This window comes from Myxocyprinus asiaticus, chromosome 32 (assembly GCF_019703515.2).
Source record: "Myxocyprinus asiaticus isolate MX2 ecotype Aquarium Trade chromosome 32, UBuf_Myxa_2, whole genome shotgun sequence".
Classification (NCBI taxonomy): Eukaryota; Metazoa; Chordata; class Actinopteri; order Cypriniformes; family Catostomidae; genus Myxocyprinus; species Myxocyprinus asiaticus.
In genome coordinates, this window is record NC_059375.1 from 42,752,201 (window position 1) to 42,774,403 (window position 22,203).

Genomic DNA, 22,203 nt, shown 5'->3' on the forward strand with positions numbered 1-22,203 from the left:
CTAAGATATTTTTTTACCATTCTATTCATCGTTTTTTAAAAACTATCGGTCAATTAATCGTTTATTGGGCTTTTTCACCACCTAAGTTCTCAGTATCGGCGAAATCCACTATCGGTCGACCTCTAATAGACACTATAAAGTATTAAAAATAAATAAATAAATACTTGTTATGGCTAATATTGATTTTATGTCGACTTGTAGGGGCCAATATCTTATTAGTTATATTACTTTAAGAGTATATAATTAGTTTAAATAATAAAAGCAGTATTTATATGGCACAAAAACAAACTAAACTAAGGTAAAAGCATTAAAATAAAACAGATACATTTTTACCAAATACGGCTAAACGTAATAATAAAAAAAATTTAAAAAAAAGTATTATATATATTTATTTGTTTCCCAAAAAGATGTGAAATGCCACAGAGAAAATGCTTTTTCATCCAAATGTGTTTTATTATAATAATCAGTGCCTCAATTTATTGAAATTAACCATCCGAATGACCAGGTTTGAATAATCACTATTTAAGAGAAAGAGAGTCGTTCTATAAGCAAGTTTGAGCTGCGTTTTACATTGAAATTAATGTTGTCATTGTTCGCTCAAGCAGTTGTTTGACCTGTCTTAGCGCTTCAATCTCTTCGCTGGCGACTCTTCTCTCACTGGACGTGTTCTTGAGTTTGGCCTCAGCGGCGTCCAGCCCCGTCTGTAGTTTATCCACCTCTTTAATGACCTGATCTCTTTCGCTCATGATCAGTCTGTACTCGTTTAACACGGAGTCTCTCTCTTCCTTCAGTTTCTCTGCATCTTTCACGGCCTTCAGCTGCAGGGTCTTATAGCGTGTGTTCTCCATCTGAAGACGATCCGTCTCTCTCTGTAGCTCATCGTTCTGAGCAGAAATCTTATTCAACTCCTGCTGGAGACTCTCAAACCTGACAAAAATAGATATTAAAGACAGACATAAACAAGGGCACCGGGCTACAGTAAGGGACAACAATGTCATAGAGATTTAAAATATAGGGTCAAAACATGTCAAAGTCTACAGTGATAACTGACAGCAGAAAGTGGTATAATCTAACACAGGAGCAGGAAATTATTTAAAAAGTACTCAAGTGGCGGCCTGGGTAGCTCAGTGGTAAAAGACGCTGGCTACAACCCCTGGAATTCGCTAGTTCGCTAGTTCGAATCCCAGGGCGTGCTGAGTGACTCCAGCCAGGTCTCCTAAGCGACCAAATTGGCCCGGTTGCTAGGGAGGGTAGAGTCACATGGGGTAACCTCTTCGTGGTTGCTATAATGTGGTTCATTCTCGGTGGGGCGCGTGGTGAGTTGAGCGCGGATGCCGCGGTGGATGGCGTGAAGCCTCCACAAGCGCTATGTCTCCGTGGTAACGTGCTCAACAAGCCACGTGATAAGATGCATGGGTTGATGGTCTCAGACGCAGAGGCAACTGAGATTCATGCTGCGTTCATGATTCGTGTCAGGACATCAACACCAGTGTCAAGCGCCACTTTGAACTCCACATGAAAAGCACTTTCAGTCAAAAACGTTTCATTCTGCATTTTGGTGATAGTTAAGACTTGACGTGCTTCTGTGGTAATTAATATGCGCCTTACATAAAAAATACTTGTTTTTTACATCAAATAACGCTAAATGGTCCTTTCCCAATCAACTGATCACTGACACGGAAGCTCTGTTGTGTATGTGTTTTGTAGAGTGTGCATCATTGTAATGACTTCGGGTGGCACATCGCAAAGGTTCCACCCTTCAAACCAGTGTTTATGCCGATTAACGGTAAATGAGCTAATCATGATTAAGACAAAATTAACGCATTAAACTTTTTAATTTTGACAGCTCTATTTATTTTACATTTACACTGTTGACAACTTCCTGTGTGGTGCACTGTGTTCTTTTTTTGCATTTTTCTTGCACACCTATGTTTTCTATAATGAATAAAACTTATATTTCTCTAACCAGGTTGCCTTGCATCCAAATGAAGAACATGTTATTTGAATCATGTTGAAGTTATTTTTTAATTGAGTGCATTTAAATAAATAAAAAATTAACATGAATCGTGTATCATCCTTAAGTTTGAAAAAAATCTAGATACATTTCTTTTTGCCATATCTCCCAGACCTACCGTGCAATTCATTCCCTGCTATTCTGAGTCTGAAGTATATCCATTGCAATACATGGTCTTTAATCCAGAGTCCCGACAAATAACCAAATAATTGTTCGTGAATCTTCGCAGTTTTTACAAATATTAAAAGTAGGGATGCAGCGATATTAAATGTTTTGGCCGATACCGATTTTAACAAAAACCAATAGGCTGGCACCAATATTTTGCCACTTCCCTTATTTTTGTCATCAGATCACTGTTTTACTTGGAATTATGCCTTAAAAAATGTACAAAGACGTACAAAAGCTTTTTTACTGTTCTAACAATAAATCATTTCCATTGAACATGGATTGGATCTTTTGAACACATTTAAAAAAAAAATGTAACACATTTTTAAGAGAGCCACAACTGGGTAGCTCAGCGAGTAGAGACGCTGACTATCACCCCTCGAGTCGCGAGTTCAAATCCAGGGCGTGCTGAGTGACTTCAGCCAGGTCTCCTAAGCAACCAAATTGGCCTGGTTGCTAGGGAGGGTAGAGTCACATGGGGTAACCTCCTCGTGGTCGCTATAATGTGGTTCTCGCTCTCGGTGGGGCGCGTGGATGCCGTGGAGGATAGCGTGAAGCCTCCACACGCGCTATGTCTCCACGGTAACGTGCTCACCAAGCCACGTGATAAGATGCACGGATTGACGGTCTCAGACGCAGAGGCAAGTGAGATTCGTCCTCCGCCACCCGGAGTGAGGCGAATTACTACGCCACTACGAGGACTTAGAGCGCATTGGGAATTGGGCATTCCAAACTGGGGTGAAAAACGGGGAGAAAGTCAACACACAAAAAAAAAAAAAAAAGAAAAGGGGGAGCCTAAATAGAAAGATAAAGATACAGAATAGGAAGATAAATAGAAGACAAAAATATAAAAATACACAAAAAATATCTAAATATGATAACATGATGACTGATATGAAAAAGGGTTATTTTGTACTTTTAAAACATTTTTGCACTTCTGTTTTTGTAGTTCAAAACAACAGAACTCAAATTTTACATGTATGTGCTGTATATGATAGAACATTACAAATTCATACTATGCATATGTTGAGCAATTCCACAGAAATGTCAACCAAATCATGTAAAAATAAAAAGTTTAAACCAAAGGAACAAAAAACCCATTTAAATTCTGTATTATAGTGGTATAATGGACAATGGATAATGCCGCCCAGACCGCTAGAGGGCGCCGCTTGCTCACACAGCACTGACTAAAGTGCTGAATGCAGCTTTTTTATGGTTTATTAATCACACAAGGCCATATTGTATTCAATCATGCAGCATTAATGAATATCATACCAATATATCAGAAGTCAACGTCTGCTGGTTTCAAAGTGTTTTTTGATGCTTTCCCTCATCATGTAGCCTATAGGTAAGTGCTGTTTTCGCAACTGTCACGTTCCATTTTTTCCACATTAATGTGAGAACAAGATAGAAATAAAATGAAATATTATCTTCTTAGGAGTGCCAACCGTTCTACATACTGTGGCTTTTATTCATTTCTGGATTGTGCAGAGTTTGGGTGTCTGAGATTTTTTACAAAGTGTGTTACTTATTAATTATAAAATCAACCATCGGTTTTAATTTGGTCAATAATTGGACGATAAATTCTGTATGGACAGCCGATACACGTGCATCCCTAGTTACAAGTGGTTACCGTGCACATCCATAATGCCCTCATAAAGTTAAAAAATGCCCCTGAAAACAAAACTGCAGAAGGCAAATACTGCCCCTTAAAAAGTCCCTAACCCTAGTCGTAAGTAATAGAAAAAATAAACCCCACTAATGATCACAGTATCAATAGAGGTGGAATATGCTGCAGTATGTTTGAGTACCTCCTGACTGAGCTGCTGTATTGCTGCTGGTAATGCAGTGCAGAGTCTCTTTGTTTCAGCAGAACATCCAGCTGTTTCTGCAGACGTCTGTTCTCCTCCTCTGTCTGCTCCAGACGGCTCAGGTCTGCGTTATGACTCACCATCTTTTCGTTGTAGCGTTTTCTCAGGGTGTCATACTCTTTCTTTATGCCCTCCAGTTTGTTTAAGGTCGTGTCATAGAGTTTATTGAGCAAGTCAGATGAGCCGTTCTCTCGCATGACCTACAACAGAGAAAAACACCTTTAACTCGCCTATCAAATGTATGCCATCAAGTGTGAAAAACTTTGTACCTACCCTGCGGGAAAAATCAGCTAAACCTGCACAAAGTGGTTTGCTGGTCTCAGCTAGTTTAAACTAGTCTCTCATATGGGTTTGGGATTAGGAAATGAGAGTAAATGATGACACAATTTTAATTTTTAGGTGAAATATTCCTAGTAAAGTCTTCAGTGTTTGTTTTCATTGGCACACAGACTGAGTATGGCTTTTGTTTACAGAAAAGTGTGTTTGTTTCACCCACAGTCTTCTCATCTGGCATGTTTTTCAGCATTATTAATAGATAAAAAGCTTTCTCTACTCCCAACAGACGGAGAGACAAGAGAGTCTGACAACTGAGACAAGCGTTTCTCACATAAACTGAGAGAGAGACAGAGAAAGGTAGAGAGTAAACACTGGATTTGCCTAAGTTTGCAGATTTGTGGCATAAAATCCCTAAATACCTTTCAAAGCTTTGTTTGAGGCACAAGCAGCACTGCATACTCTGCTTTGTTTTCTTAGTTATGTCTGAAATAGTTTGTATTTACCCTCTGCGTTTATTTTTGTGTGTGTTTTCTGGACACCCCAAATTCGTGCCATCCCATTTATTAAGGTATACCTGCCCCAACATGGCACATAAAAACCAAAGCGATCTTTGTCTTGTCACTTTACAGTCAGACAGCACTTCCTGTCTAAAGCCCAAAGTATATTTTGGTCAAACGCGATTTGCGAACACTTACAGGATGCAAATTTCGTCATGCACTGAACACGCAATTGTTCTAACCACATGTACTGTGAACACACAGTATGCGCCTGGAATTATTTGCCATAGTTGAGCCGTTGCTGTCATGCAGAAGATCGCCGCTAAACAACAGGAGTCGAATGTGAAAACAACAACAGTGGATGTGCACGTCAAGAGCGCACATGTGAGGAGGTCAGCAGATATCTGCATTTGTATAACTCGAGTCAGAAGGAATATAAAGACATCTTAATGAGTCTAAACACCTGAAGATAAATAGTCCAGTATCTCACAGCACTGTTCTGTGCTTTCACTCTGCGTTGTGTGTGCACATAATAATGAGACCGGACGCCAGTATACAAACTCAAATTTGCCTTGTTTATTTGCCACTGTGTCTGTGTGGATCCATTAAAGGATGGGTTTCAATTAATGGATTGTCCCGTAAATTCATTCCTCTCAGTCTCAAGTTCAGAGCGGACTGACAACAGTCAAGCACGTTAAACCAAAGCAGAAAGCAAACTGTCTAAGCGAATAAAAGTGCCACATTCCCACCTGCTGGCAATGCCAATCAGAAGATGGAGACACAGCCCATGTTTTGTGGTGGTGTGTTAAGATCCAATAATTTTGGTTGAAGGTTCAGAGTTTTTATATGTTACGTTTTGGGCACTCAAATTTCATTTTGCCCCAGACTATTTAGGGAGATGGGGCGGTCATAAATTTGGGGGATTAAGACATAAAAAATTGGGTTTTGACCAGTATTATGATTGGTAGGCAGATTATTTTAAGGGGATGGAAGTCGGATGGAGCGCCCTCATTTCTGGAGTGGTGTGCGGAGATGGGGAGGGTGGCAGCTTTCGAGGATGTGTCAAGAAGAAGGCTGGGGGTTCGGGATTTGCTTGATAGGAAATGGGGGAATTATTAAGTGTTTTTGGGGGACTCTCGGGGAGGGGCTGTGGAAAGAGAAGTTTAGTTTTAATTATATATGATTATTATATTTTCTTTTGTGTGTGTGTGTGTGTGTGTGTGTGTGTGTGGGTGTGTGTGTGTGTGTGTGTGTATTTTTATTTGTGACCACAGGGGTGTTCGTTGGGGGTCAAGGTGGGGTTGGTGATTGGGGAGGGGTAATAGTGGGGGTTAAATGTTAAATGTTGATACAACGTATATATGTGTTGTTTTTTCTTTGTTATATGTCAACAAATCAATAAAAAATGTTAAATGAAAAAAATAAAATAAAAGTGCCACACTGAATGAACTAATTTTAAAATTCATACAAACACGAATTACAGTGTAAAACAATTATATTTTTTTTTTTTACAACAGATTATTTTTGGATATCCCACAATATGGTGAAATGTACTTTATATTCATGTAATCTGCATATAATCGCAATAAATTTGCTTAATGTAATACATATTGTATATAATAATCAAAAATATACAAAGAAAATCTGTTTTTCTTGATTATATTCCTATATAATTTTGATATTCTTATTTACCTATGTATATTTCGTAGTATCTTTGCATATTTTTACATCTTTACACATTTACTTAATTCAAACAAACCATTAAATTATACTTCTCATTCCATTTTTTTTATACTTCTGAACACTTTCAATGTACAGTGTACAATGACAATTTAAAATGTGAACTTTTTCCTGATTATTAAAAGTACAACGTTGTGTGTGACTCTACCTGTTGCTGTTGCAAGCGCATGTCTGACACCTCTCTTTGGTCGCTGTCATGAATATGGCGCAGCTCATCGCAGGTTTGCTGCAGCTGTGAGTGCTGTTGCAGGAGCTGCGAGTAGTTCTGTTTCACGACCCCCATCTCCTCTCGCAGCTGAGTCTGTTCAGCAACCACACGCCCATGCAGAGTACTGACAGAGAAAACGTTGCATGCATTACTGCTCGACTTGGACTAGGCATGTCAAGGATAGTGACAGACAGATGTATAGGCCGATATTTGGCAGATAAGCATGCCTGCTTGGCTAAAGAAGTGACAGCTCCCCACTGTGTCATTTCTAAAACCTACAGACGAAATCATACAAAGAATGAAACAAATCGTGCACACTACTGCCGTTTGCCTGATGAAGGTTGCATGGCAGAAACGTTGCCATTTCAAAAAAGCTATTTCAATTCCATATATTAGACATTGCAAACTGCATGTAGAGAGGAAAATAAATTAAGCTAAAACACTTGATAATCTTCTCAAATGATGGATGTGTAATCTGTGCCGTATTTTTGAATCAGCACCAGATGTTCCCCTGACTCACGACAACCAATCACATTAATGAGCTTGTCCTTCAGTCAGCCGATCCCCTCACAGTCCTGCACATCATATCATATGAGGTAGTTGGCGATATCCAGCCCTAGCAGCTTGCCATGTGTGTGCATGGAATATTATGGGTAAAAAAGCTCACTGATAGTAGTCGGCGTCTCTCACGGCCTCCTCGCATCTCTTCAGAGTTTTGGTGTGTTGGTTCTGAAGAGACTGTAGATCAGACATGGCCTTCATACACTGAAGCTTCAGACGCTCATAATCGTGACCCGACTTCACACTAGGCCTACAGAGACACACATACACACATATTTTGAACTATTATTTACATGTGTATTTAATCATTCAGCAGATGCTTTTATCCAAAGCAACTTACGAACGATGAAAAACCTCAAGCAATTTTATTACATATATTTTTTAAATACCATTTACAGGGTTCCCACTAGGGATGCAACGGTATGAACATTCTTGGCCGATACTTATTTGACCCCAAATTATAGGCTGATACCGATATTTGCCACTTAAGTCATTTTATCTTCAGATCAGTTTTTTGTTTTGGAATTATGCTTAAAAATATACAAAAAGGTACAAAAGATAACAATAAATAATTTCCATTGAACATAGATTGAATCTGACAGGCTAAAATTTTAAGAAAGCCACAATGAAAGATAAAAGATTAAAAAAAAAAAAAAAAGAAATATATATATATATATATATATATATATATATACACACACACACACACGTTTACATAATTATATATCCATATATATATATTATACATCCAATGGCAAAAAGCTCAATTTGGGTGCACGACCAAAAATGAAAATGTAGTATTAAAGGAGAAAAAAGTCGGCACACCACGGCTCCAAAAATAGAAAATATTTATTATAGCGTTCTCACCCAAGGTGACGTTTCGAGCCTGCGGAAGTCATGTGATGAGCATCAATTGATTTTTCCGGGGTATAAAAAAGGGTCGTTTTTGTATGTTTTATTGTCTGATGAAGAGCCGCAGGCTCGAAACATCACCTAGGGTGAGAACGCTATAATAATTTATTTTGGAGCTGTGGTGTGCCTTCCATAATTATAAATAATCCAATGGTTTTTCATAAAGCCGCTTTTATGCTTATGACCGATATGTTGATGGTTTTAATTTGGTCAACAATTGCCGAATAAATACAGCTGGACAATACGTTGGTGCATACCAAGTTCCCAAATTTTTTGATCAATGAATTTCCATTATATTTTTTTAAACACTATTAAGAATTTAAAAAATATTTGTATTGGGGGCAGTGAGTACTGACGCTGACTATCACCCCTGGAGTCGCGAGTTCGAATCCAGGGTGTGCTGAGTGACTCCAGCCAGGTCTCCTAAGCAACCAAATTGGCCCGGTTGCTAGGGAGGGTAGAGTCACATGGGGTAACCTCCTCGTGGTCGCGTTTAGTGGTTCTCACTCTCAATGGGGCGTATGGTAAGTTGTGCGTGGATCGTGGAGAGTAGCATGAGCCTCCACATGCTGTGAGTCTCCGCGGTGTCATGCACAACGAGTCACGTGATAAGATGTGTGTGGACTGACGGTCTCACAAGCGGAGGCAACTGAGACTTGTCCTCCGCCACCCGGATTGAGGTGAGTAACCGCGCCACCACGAGGACCTGCTAAGTAGTGGGAATTGGGCATTCCAAAAATGGGGAGAAAAGGGGATAAAATTTACAAAATTAAAATATATATATTTTTTATTGAAATTGCAATTGCGTAACTAGGAAAAACTATATTCATTATATAAATATCCCTGAATGACTTCTTAAAATTGTATTAATTTCTATGATTTTTCCAGGTTTGGAAGAATGGCTAAAATAGCTTACAGCACCTTTAAGGCCCGGGTATACTTAGTTTTTAAGCGTTCCCTATCAAATCATATCATATATAAAATTAGGGATGCACCAATATTCATATTTTTGGCAGATACCATCGATTTTAACAAAAACGCTGATGCCGACACCGATATTTTGCCATTTACCTTATTTTGTCATCAGATCACTGTTTAACTTCGAAATTATGCTTTAAAAATTTACAAAGAGGTACAAAAGATTTTTTACTGTTCTAACAGTAAATAATTTCTATTTAACATGGATTGGATCTGTTGAATACATGACAGGCCAAAATTTTAAAGAGAGCCACAATGAAAGATAAATAGAAGATGAAAAAAATATTAAAAAAATAACTAAATATGATAACATGATGATTGATATGAAAAAAAGGTTATTTTGTACTTCTAAAACATTTCTGCACTTCAAAACAACATAACTCACATTTTACATTTATGTACTGTATATAATAGAACACTAAAAAGTCATACTATGCATATGCTGGGCAATTCAACAGAAACATCAACCACATCATTGAAAAATAAAAAGTTACCAAAGGAACAAAAAACCCTTTTAAATTCTGTATTTTAGCAGCATAATAGATAATACTATACATACCACTAGAGGGCGCCGCTTGCTCACACAGCACTGACTGGAGAGCTGAATGTAGAAATGCAGCCTATTTATGGTTTAGTAATCGTGCAAGGCCATATTGCGATTTTAATCTTAATTCAATCAATCATGCAGCATTAATGGATATCAAACCAATGTCTCAGAAGTCAAAGTCTGCTGGTTTCAAAGTGTTTTGAATAGTTTTCCTCATCATTTAGCCTATATAGGTACATGTCATTTTCACAACTGTCACGTCTGTTTATAGCGGTTTTTCCGCATTAAATTGGAAATATTTAATAAAACGTAATATTTAATAAAAATTAAATACTTTATTTTCTTACAAGTGCCAACTCTTCTACATATTGCGGCATTTATTATTTCTGGATTGTGCATTTGAATTCACAGAGTTTTTACAAAGTGTGTTACTAATTAATTATAAATAAAATCAGTTTTTCATATCAGCGGTTTCATGCTTATAACCGATATGCAGATGGTTTTAATTTGTTCAATAATTGGCCGATAAATATCGAAATATAATATAATACTCTAAATATAATATAATAGACTTTTACAAATATGACAATTTGCATTACAATTAATCACTATAATCATGACAAGCCCTAAAACAATTAAATTGTTGGGCAATTAAACGTCAGCCAAATTTCGGAGCTCTGAATCTTAACTATAAAAACCCGCTTTAAACTGTAGTAACCCGAATCAAATATTATCATATGTACAGTTCCGTTACTGTACCTGCAGTCGTCAAAGGTGGTGCCGGGTGAAGAGAGGGCCAGTCTTTTGCGCAGGTCGTCTCGTTCCCGGGTCACCTGTCTGAGTTGGAAAATCACCGTCTCCAGCTTCTCGCTCATCACATGCTTGTCCAGGTGTGCAGGAGGAGGGGAGGATGCTGGGACAGACATATACAGGTAAGAACATCACACCAGTGCTCAGAAAATAAATTTCAGTTCATTAAAGTCGTTAAGTCTGGGCTGAAGCGACATGAGGGTGAGAGTAAATGACAAAATTGTCATTTTGAGTGAACTATTCCTTTGAGAAGTTGGCCACAGTGCCAGGCTTAGATGCAGTGTTCCTCTTCCTCTCCTTTTGTAATTTGAAGATGGTAGGCCAGACATCATAGTCAGGTTCATAAACCTTTTCTTTTAGACACAGAGTGAGCTCTGCCGTCTCATACAGATGTTATGAATAAACAATGATTTTATCTGGGCCACTGACAACCTGTCTCATATCCCTCACTCGGACATAGAGACTTGTCTGTCTCTTTTTAGATGTCTAATGGACAAAAGCACTGACCACTCTGCTGGTGAGTTTAGTCTGTGTTTTTCCTTCCTGTTAGACACCCAGATTTCTCTAGAAGTTTGATTTAGAGTGATTTAGTGACTAATACTATTATAAAAGGTTGTATTTCACTCCAAAATCAACATAAGAAATTATAATCCATCTTAAATAAAGCAAAGCCATTAAGATTTTTTAATTGTGACATTATTTTCATGACAATTGCGATGTGATGCAACTTATCAGGTTGACAAAATGACAAAATAAACAGTCTCAGCCGAGTATTGACACTGACTATCACCCATGGCGTGCTGAGTGACTCCAGTCAGGTCTTCTAAGCAACCAAATTGTCCCGGTTGCTAGGGAGGTTAGAGTCACATGGGGTAACCTCCTCGTGGTCGCTATAATGTGGTTCTCGCTCTCGGTGGGGCACGTGGTGTGTTGTGCGTGGATACCGTGGAGAATAGCGTGAAGCCTCCACATGCGTTACGTCTCTGCGGTAACACGCTCAACAAGCCACGTGATAATATGCGCGAATTGACGGTCTCAGACGCGGAGGCAACTGAGATTCATCCTCCGCCACCCGGATTGAGGCGAGTCACTACGCCACCACGAGCGCATTGGGAATTGGCCATTCCAAATTGGGGAGAAAATAATAAATAAATAAATAAATAAAAACACTCTCAGCTAACTCACCGACACTGTTGAGGGAACTACTGCTCTCAGAGTCAGACGGCATCGCTGATAGAACGCTGTACGTGGAACCTGAAACGACCATCAACACTTTCTCCATTACTATCATGTGTGATAAATCCAGAGTTCAGCTTTAATTAATGAAATCTGAGAGGATCTGTAGAGTCTGAGAATGATCTCATACACTACTCTACACACACAAACAGGCCTGCAGCTGCATTTGAGTAATTCGAGCTGGTAATTGCTCTTGAATGAAGACTCAGTTTCTCTCTCAGGACAAGTCTGTTTATTTCCTGTTCATTCTTTCAATGCACTACAGAACAACCCAATGATAAAATAATAAAATAATAAGAAGAGGCATAATTAATATAACAGAGTAATTAATAGCTGAGATAAATTATGCTTGTCATGTTTGTGTGAGGTGTGATAAGGCTTTGGTGTTACTACAGTGACAGATCCAGACAGAGGCTGACATTAACTGGGTCAACAGACTGGGGCGACGGGGAAACAAGCAGACTCATGTTAAAAACAATAGTGGGTGGGATATTGATTCAATCTAAAACCTAAACGGTTGCAGGTTAAACTTCGATAGCAGTGAATGGGAGCTCTCACTTAATGCAATTTTTGCTTACCCATTTGCTCCAACATCCATTGCGGCAATTCACACATTTTTATTTGCTAAAACCTACATAAATTAAACCAATACTAAAGCCAGTTATAAGAATAGGAGCTTTCGGGGCCTGGGTGGCTCAGTGAGTATTGACGCTGACTACCACCCCTGGAGTCGCGAGTTTGACTCCAGCCAGGTCTCCTAAGTAGCCAAATTAGCCCGGTTGCTAGGGAGGGTAGAGTCACATAGGGTAACCTCCTCGTGGTCGCGATAAGTGGTTCTCGCTCTCAATGGGACACGTGATAAGTTATGCGTGGATCACATGCTGTGAGTCTCCGCGGTGTCATGCACAACGAACCACATGATAAGATGTGCGGACTGACGGTCTCAGAAGTGGAGTCAACTGAGACTTGTCCTCCGCCACCTGGATTGAGGTGAGTAACCGTGCCACCACGAGGACCTACTAAGTAGTGGGAATTAGGCATTCCAAATTGAGTTGAAAAGGGGGATAAAAACTGCTGTATGATTGGCTGTGCATAAGCTTTTTGATGATGGACCCTTTTCACACTTCCGCATTTGCGAAGCGGAAGTCGTCATAGTTGGGTAAACTATGGCAGTGATTGGGAAGAACAGTAATAACCAGAGCCTCTACAGTGTTCCTATTTGCACAAATTCTAAAAGAAAATGTCTGGATTTGTGTTCCCATGAATTTACAAAAGATGCTGAACTTTGTACAGGCTCGGTGGGTCTAGGCAATTAAATGCGAAGATAACTTCGTTATTAAACGAGGAAGCACTTTCGTCTGTGGACAGTAATTTCGTGATGAGGACTTACAGCAGTTGCTAATAGGTGGAATTGTGAAACGCTTTGACATCTGAGCTGTACCGTCAGGGTTTCAATGGAATGATTACACATCACAACCGACACAGGAGTGTGTGAGTCAGATGGAGTGGGACATGGGTCTCTCCACTCCTTCACATTCTGTGTCTTCCCCCATCAGGTATTTCACCAAGTTCAACTCACAGATTTGTTAGCTGTGCCTCTTTTTTGCAGTTCCGAGTCTGAATTCTACGAATATGAATCAAACCCGACTCCGATGAGTGTGATTCAAAATCAAGTTCTAGGAGTCTGAATCCAACCGATAATCCAACCGACTCCAATGAGCATGTTTTGAAATAGAGTTAAGTCTGAATTAAACTGACTCCAACGAGTGTGATTCAAAATCAAGTTCCAGGAGTCTGAATCTATCCCGACTGCAACGAGAGTGATTCGAAATCAAGTTCCAGGAGTCTGAATCTATCCCGACTGCAACGAGAGCGATTCAAAATCGAGTTCCAGGAGTCTGAATCTATCCCGACTTCAACGAGAGCGATTCAAAATCGAGTACCAGGAGTCTGAATCTATCCCGACTTCAACGACAGCGATTCGAAATCGAGTTCCAGGAGTCTGAATCTATCCCGACTTCAATGAGAGCGATTCGAAATCGAGTTCCAGGAGTCTGAATCTATCCCGACTTCAACGAGAGCGATTCGAAATCGAGATCCAGGAGCCTGAATCTATCCCGACTTCAACGAGAGCGATTCGAAATCGAGTACAAGGAGTCTGAATCTATCCCGACTTCAACGAGAGCGATTCGAAATCGAGTACCAGGAGTCTGAATCTATCCCGACTTCAACGAGAGCGATTCAAAATCGAGTTCCAGGAGTCTGAATCTATCCCGACTTCAATGAGAGCGATTCAAAATCAAGTTCTAGGATTCTTAGGGTGTGTTCACACTTGGCAGGTTTGGTTCAATTAAAACGAACTCTGGTGTGATTGTTCTGTTAGTGCAGTTCATTTGAACATGTGTGAACTCTGTAAACAGAACCTTGGTGCGCACCAAACAAGCGGACCGAGACCGCCTGAATAGTGGGTCTCGGTCCACTTCCAAACGAACTCTGGTGCGGTTCAATTGATATATGAATGCAACATGGACCAAAGACGTCTAAACGGACCAAAAACTGGAAGTAATTTGCCTAATACTGACCTCAAGCATACCTGGTTCTTCTCATCATAGGAGCTATGTGTGCCATTACAGTTCGTTACAGGCGTCGGAACTGCCGCCAGCCGTCCTTGCAGCATATCTTCATTTGTGTGTGCAACGGAGGAATTCCTGGTGCTGTTTTGACTCCTTTACACATTTTATTAGCTCTTCGTTTGTTCTCAGCTGGTAAAAATACCACCATATATACATATATAAATCCAACGAGCACATGTCGCCCAGCAGCCAGCATTGTTTTGGATGATCGGCAAGTTCCGTCAAAAAATATACGTCATAAAAGCTGTCCAATCAGGTTGTGACTTTTTCCTGATGCCTTTGGTTTTGTATCGTTAGGTTCGGTATTAAAAATGCCAGTGTGAACGCTAAGCGAACCAGGACTAAATGTAACATTTTCTTTTTTGGTCCGGACCAAGAGGACCAAGAGAACCGAACTACAAGTGTGAACACACCCTTAATCTATCCGGACTTCAACAAGCACGATTCGAAATCAAGTTCTAGGAGTCTGAATCCAACAGACTCCAATGAGCATGATTATAAATCGATTTCCGTGTCTGAATCAAACAGACTCCGACGAGTGTGATTAAAAGGTGGCCAGCTGGTATACTATGAACACAATCATTCAGTACCCTATTTTTTTATCGAGGCATTACTGAAAACAGCCCACAGCTATGAGACACATCAGAGACCATGTGATGATTCAAACTAAACAAACCCAACACCCCCCCGCTAAAGTTTGTATTGACGACCATCATACGTCTCTAAATTGTCTAATTGATCAGCAATGCTCCATTTAACAGACAGACCCTAAATGCCTGCTAATATCACTTTGTCTGGTCCAGTTTCAATGGTGCTGTAGTATTAACACACAAACCAGCATTTTATGTCATTATGGCAGATTCCATTTACATGGATTTAATGGCTTTCTAAGTAATGTTATGTGATCCTACTTTAAGCTGCATTATTTTATAGACAGCAGCTATTTCTGGCTTTTGGCTAAATCCCTGCATGTCTGATGAGTTTTTTTGGCTGCAGGATACTTAGAAACATCTGTAACACATTTACTGTACGATGTTACGCTTAGCAGATTTACACAAGAGCTCACACAGAGCTTCAGCACTGGCTCATACATGTTTACTATAAAGTATACATATCAACTGAACAGCTCACGATCTGTCTGGACGATATATGTGACCACATCCAGTGCATTACAAACCAGAAAATAGGTGAATCCTCTGAAAACATGTCCGAGAATCATATTCCCAATTTGTTCAAAGAAAATGAGGCCTGTTAGTATGTTCCGGTAATCAATACAAGTAAAGATCAATCAACAGCAACTGTGGAATAATGTTGATAACCACAAACAATTGACTCTTTGACTACTGACTATTAAGAAGATTAAAAATTGGGGGCCTGGGTAGCTCAGTGGTAAATACGCTGGCTACCACCCCTGGAGTTCGCTAGCTCGCTAGTTCGAATCCCAGGGCGTGCTGAGTGACTCCAGCCAGGTCTCCTAAGCAACCAAATTGGCCAGGTTGCTAGGGAGGGTAGAGTCACATGGGGTAAACTCCTTGTGGTCGCTATAATGTGGTTCGTTCTCGGTGGGGCGCGTGGTGAGTTGAGCGTGGTTGCCGCGGTGGATGGCGTGAAGCCTCCATACGTGCTATGTCTCCGTGGCAACGCGCTCAACAAGCCACGTGATAAGATGCGCGGGTTGACGGTCTCAGACGCGGAGGCAACTGGGATTCATCCACCCGGACTGAGGCGAATCACTACGCGACCACAAGGACTCAAAAGCACATTGGGAATTGGGCATTCCAAATTGGGAGAAAAAGGGGAAAAATCCCAAAAAAATAAAAATAATAATTATCAGTTATCAGTCACAATGACCTGTGAATTATCGGTATCGGCTCAGAAATTCCATATTGTAGCATCCCTAAAATTAATCAATTCCTTCAAATATGTCAAATATTCAGCCTGAATAACCAGATAAGCAATTACCTATAAATTTAAATGAACATCGAATAATTTCACGTGATACATGGGCCTACTGTGGTGAGCAGGGCGGAGCCGAGCGGCGTCTGTGCAGAGCCAGGGGAGGAGGGATTATTTAAGGAGAAGAGACAGCGGCAGACAGGAGAGAGATGCACGAAGCTTGTCTGCGTGTTTGGGTGTTTTTATAATTTGACGCAGCTGGCTGAAAAGCAGTGCGTGTGTTTGCTTTCCTTAATTGTTACACCTACATATTAGGTCTAGAATAGAAAAAGAAATATAGGCCTATCCGATGTTACAAATAAAAAAATGGAAATCATAAGTGGCATTTGTTTTTGCCCCTGCATTTTTAATTTCGGGGTCCTTTTTGTCACCTTCAGTGGCATTTTTGGCCTAAGCCCTTGTCATGACCCTGGTTTAGACCAAATGCGTTCTTGCACTAAAAAAAAACCAGAGCAATGAATAAGGCAGAACGCAGGTGTCTCGAGATGCGTTTTTAAAAGTTGAAGTTCTTTAACATGTCTAAAAACACAGCAAAACGTGGCAAAGTAATTCATGTCCCCGTTCTCATCGCCCCCATTCAGCGACATGATCCCATTCATTTTCAATGAGAGCATAGCGACTTCCAGCTACACGAGCTGTCGCGGCAGTTGGCGACAGAGATCGCCGTGGAGAGCGACAAGTTGAGAAAATGTCAACTTAATGCAAATGATTCATTCATTCATGATAGATTGATCGTCTTGTTAATGATTTAATGCACTGAACACTGCTGCATGTTTTATAGAACACTCTATACCGCAGAATGTACATTTGTAGAGACAAGAGAACTGATTCCTTGTCAGATTGTAATTATATCTTAATTTTACCAGTGTTAGGTCTCATCCAAGATCATATTTTCAAAAGCTATGGCCAGTCCTCCAATAACGTTACAGCGACAAACAGTAGGAACGCCCACTAGCTACATAGATCGCAGAGCTTAGCGACACCAAGCTACAAAGTCATTGGTGGTGTGCACGCGTCCACCTATGCTTGTGCTGCTCTTATCATGGGTATGATCGGCCGAACGAAATGCTTGTTCTCCTAACACTGAAGTTTAACAAATCGTACAGGCTACCTCAATCACATCCATTTATTGTGCTGTACTAAGTTTCTAATCAATTTTCCCTGTGTGAAATATTAAGAAATACCCACAAAAATATATGAAATTTGAAAGAGTGACGCATATATGTACTGTATATACAGTGCTGTGAAAAAGTATTTGCCCCCATCCTGATTTCATCTATTTTTGTGTATTTTTCATACTAAATTGTTTAGATCTTCAAACGAGATATAACAAAACAAAGGCAACCAGAGTAAACACAAAATACAGTTTTCAAATATATATATATTGTTTTTATTGAAGCACAAAAGTTATCCAACACCTATATCACCCATGTGAAAAACTAACTAAATTAAACTTAATAGCTGGTTGTGCCGCCTTAAGCAGCAACAACTGCAACCAAACGCTTCCGATAACTGGAGATCAGTCTTTCACAACACTGTGCTGGAATGCTGGCCCGTTCGTCTTTCCAGAACTGCTTTAGTTCAGTCACATTGGAGGGTTTGAGCATGAACTGCCCGTTTAAGGTCCTGCCACAGTATCTCAATCGTGATCAAGTCAGGACTTTGACTAGGCCACTCCAAAACTTTAATTTTGCTTCTTTTGAGCCATTCAGAGGTGGACTTACTCTTATGTGCTGGATCATTGTCTTGCTGCATAATCCAGTTGCGCTTGAGCTTCAACTCATGGACTGATGACCGGACGTTCTCCTTTAGGATTTTCTGGTGGAGAGCAGAATTCATGTTTCCCTCAATTACTGCAAGTCACCCTGAAGCAGCAAAGCATCTCCACACCATCACACTACCACCACCATGCTTGACCGTAGGTATGATGTTCATTTTGTGGAATTCTGTGTTTGATTTACGCCAGATGTAACGGGACCCCTGTCTTCCAAACAGTTCCACTTTCAACTCATCAGTCCACAGAACATTCTCCCAAAAGGTTTGAGGATCATCAAGGTGTGTTTTGGCAAAATTCAGACGAGCCTTAATGTTCTTCTGGGTTAGCAGTGGTTTTCACCTCGCCGCTCTTCCATGGATGGCATTTTTGTCCAGTGTCTTTCTGATAGTGGAGTCATGAACAGTGACCTTTATTGATGCGAGAGACGCCTGCAGTTCCTTGGATGTTGTCCTTGGCTTTTTTGTGACTTCCTGGATGAGTCGTCGCTGTGCTCTTGGAGGAATTTTGGAAGGTCGGCCACTTCTGGGAGGGTTCACTACTGTGTCAAGTTTTCTCCATTTGGAGATAATGGCTCTCACTGTGGTTCTTTGGAGTCCCAGAGCCTTTGAAATAGCTTTGTAACCCTTCCCAGACTGATATATATCAATCAAACTTTTCCTCATCATTTCTGGAATTTCTTTTGACCTTGGCATTAGGTGTTACAGGGTGAGACCTTTTAGTCAACTTCATGCTAATGAAAAAGTTCTATTTAGGTGTTGATTTGATTGAACAGGGCTGGTAGTAATCAGGTCTGGGTGTGTCTAGTTCAACTGAACCCCATTATCAATGTAGTTTCATAAATTTGGGGATTTAGTTACTAAAGGGGCAAATACTTTTTCACACAGGCCCAGTTGGTATTGGATAACTTTTTTGCTTCAATAAATAACATTAGCATTTAAAAACTGTATTTTGTGTTTACTCAGATAGCCTTTGTTTTATGTTAGATTTAGTATGAGATACACACAAACATAGAAGAAATCAGGATGGGGGCACATACTTTTTCACAGAACTTTATGTATGCATAATATGAATTTGTAATGTTCTATCATTTCTTTCCCCATTATTTTATCTTGTACTTGTATTTTTCTTTCATTGTGGCTCTCTTCATGGGATTAACAGATCCAATTCATGATTTATTGTTTACAGTAATTCCTAAGCAAAAACAAAAAAAAATCAATTGAGTAAGTGGAAAAGTATGGGTATTATTTTTTATGTTGGTGCATCCTTAATTTCTTATTTTATCTTTTTGTTTTGGGGGTGAAAATGGCCAGACATATTCTTGACAGACTTCATGATGTTTACTTAACTTGCTCAATATATCAAATACAACTCATAAGCTTCCACTTGCATTATTATGGAGTTATATTTGTGCCACAATTCTGCATGCACAAAATTATATTATGAGCACGCAAAAAATGTTCTGCGTGTGCAAGATGATATTTTGAAAAGGTATTTTGCACGCAGAGTGGGTAGGAGGAGAAAGCTAAATGTAAGAATTCAGAGCAAATTCACATTCAAATAAACTTTATCCAAGCACAAAACTGATTTTCATTTGCTCAAAATGAATTTATCTTTGCAAGAAGTTACATTGCTTTACAAAAAAAATCTGAGTTCAAGCGCATGCAAAATAACTTTTGTGTGCTCAAGATATCATCTTGCGTGTGCAGAACATTTTTTGTGTGCTCAAAATATCATCTTGTGCGTGCAGAATAACTTTTTGTGCGCTCAATTTCATCTTGTGCATGCAGAAAAAAGTTTGCGCTCAAAATATCATCTTGCGAGTGCAGAATAACTTTTTGCGCGCTCAATTTCATCTTGCGCGTACAAAATAACTTTTTGTGCGCTCAATTTCATCTTGCGCGTACAAAATAACTTTTTGTGCGCTCAATTTCATCTTGCGTGTGCAAAATAACTTTTTGTGCGCTCAATTTCATCTTGCGCATGCAGAAAAAGTTTGCGCTCAAAATATCATCTTGTGAGTGCATAAAATTTTTTGCACTCGAAATGTCACCTTACTCATGCAAAATAACTTTTTGTGTGCTCAATTTCATATTGCGCGTACAGAAAAAACATTTGTGCTCAAAATATCATCTTGCGCGTGCAGAATAACTTTTTGTGCGCTCAATTTCATCTTGCGCGTGCAGAATTTTTTTTTGCGCTTAATACATCATCTTGCGTGCAGAAAATTTCTGTGCGCTCAATTTCATCTTGTGCATGCAGAATAACTTTTTGTGTGCTCAATTTCATCTTGCGCGTGCAGAAAAAGAAAATTTGAACTCGAAATATCTTGCGCGTGCAAAATAACTCTTTGTGCGCTCAATTTCATCTTGCACATGCAGAAAAAAACATCTGCGCTCAAAATATTTTCTTGCGCGTGCAGAATTGTGGCACATATATAACTCCATACATTATCATGTATTTTATTTGCATTGTTGTGTATGTATTGATTACTGTGTACTATTGTTATTGTTTACAGTGTATTCATAGTTCTGTCTGTAATTTGTACTGCAGACCTGGTTAAATGACACTTATCTTCAATGTTAACTTACATACGGTTAGAGTAACAACCAACTACATCACATTAAAACTAATGTGTCTCAAACTTCACTGGAATGTTCTGAAAGTTTCGCCGAACCCCTGAGGATGTTTACCCGTGTTGTGGTTGTCCACAGGCAGCAGAGAGTTGAGCAACAGCGGCTGAGTTTTCTCCAGCGCCCAGCACAGCTCCTGGAAATGATCGTTTTCCTTGTTTTCCACCAGCATCTTGAGGAGCAGATGGACTTTGTCGGCGCTGCTGGAGCAGTTCTTGTCCAGCTCGTTGCGCTCGGCCGGGCTCAGACTGCCGGACTGGGCCAGCAGCTCCAGCAGCCGATCCACATCTGTGACGGACTCCGACAACTTCTGCTCGGACTGCTCCAGCAACTCTTTGTGCTTCGGATCCATCGCGCCCGGCCCGTCCACTACAGCAGAACCACAGAAAACTCTGGAAACGATCCTGTCAGAGAGTTTTTCGCGTGAAGTTGAAAGACACGAGAAGCCATATTTGTCTAGACTTTCGCGAGACTCCAGTGGCTTTTTCTTCGGCTTCGTGAGGTCTCACATCTTTGCCAGTTTTCTGTTTCAGACGGTTTGAAGGGGGTCTGACGACGCCGGTAACTTTAACGCGCTTTCGATCATTTTAAGTTTGAGAATCTATCGCAAAGTATCGCCTCAACTCCAATGATCCTCTAAGCTGCAGCGCAGCTCCGTCATGACTCCACAACTCCGCAGCTGCTACCAATTGCCAATCAAACGCAGCAGCGGGAGGGGAATGGAGGCGTGGGCGGGGCTCCGACATGTCAATCAAACAGCGTGAACGGGAGGGGAAATAGGGAAAAGGGCGGGGCTACAACCTGCCAATCAAATCAGTTAAACTGGAGGGGAATAGAAAGAGGGGCGGGGCTCACCTGGGCGTTCACTGGGAAATGTGTGTATTTGCTGATTGAAAGTTTTTGATTTATTCATTCATTATTTTTTAAAAAAATTTTTTTATTGTTTTTATATGCTTTTCTCGTGATTCTCTACTTTTGTAGTCATCAGCGAAGTAAATCTATTTACAGATTAAAATATCTGAACATAATGTCTCCAAATATGAGACAATTCACATTAAGTTCTTTTTTATATGTTTTTGTGATGGTATAACGTGGAAAGCAAGGTACTGGAAAGCAGTTAAATCATTTTTATCCTGAACAACAATCATGTTTGTATTACAATACAAACTGGGTAATTTACATGAAATGTCAAACAGTGACTGCAGTGTGACCAGCTATACTTCATCTAAAACAATTTGTTAATCCTTTTATAATTATATTTATAATATATGCTGTTTTATGACCAGTGTAAATGGGGTGTGGATACAAGGCGCTGTTTTAATGTGGACTCGTTCAAAACCACATTAAAATGTTGTAACATGCGTTTGCATGTCCCTCCGTTGAAAAGAAAAC

General features: G+C 39.9%; 1 protein-coding gene across 5 annotated transcripts in view; it reads right to left on the reverse strand.

Moving 5' to 3' along the window:
* LOC127423499 (disks large homolog 5-like) overlaps positions 1-21,511 on the reverse strand; it is a 60,344-nt gene extending 38,833 nt beyond the window's left edge. For 3 of the 5 annotated variants that reach the window (XM_051667851.1, XM_051667849.1, XM_051667853.1), the window contains exons 1-7: positions 20,872-21,511; positions 11,765-11,833; positions 10,529-10,682; positions 7,439-7,582; positions 6,712-6,895; positions 3,991-4,250; positions 615-927 (exon numbers count right to left, since the gene is read on the reverse strand). In XM_051667851.1, the coding sequence (XP_051523811.1) occupies positions 615-927; positions 3,991-4,250; positions 6,712-6,895; positions 7,439-7,582; positions 10,529-10,682; positions 11,765-11,833; positions 20,872-21,163 (1,416 nt within the window). In that variant the 5' untranslated portion in view covers positions 21,164-21,511. Of the gene's footprint in view, positions 1-614; positions 928-3,990; positions 4,251-6,711; positions 6,896-7,438; positions 7,583-10,528; positions 10,683-11,764; positions 11,834-14,397; positions 17,669-20,871 lie in introns of those variants that run through there. The other 2 variants (XM_051667852.1, XM_051667850.1) reach the window with 2 other exon arrangements.
* Positions 21,512-22,203: the final 692 nt, after the last annotated feature.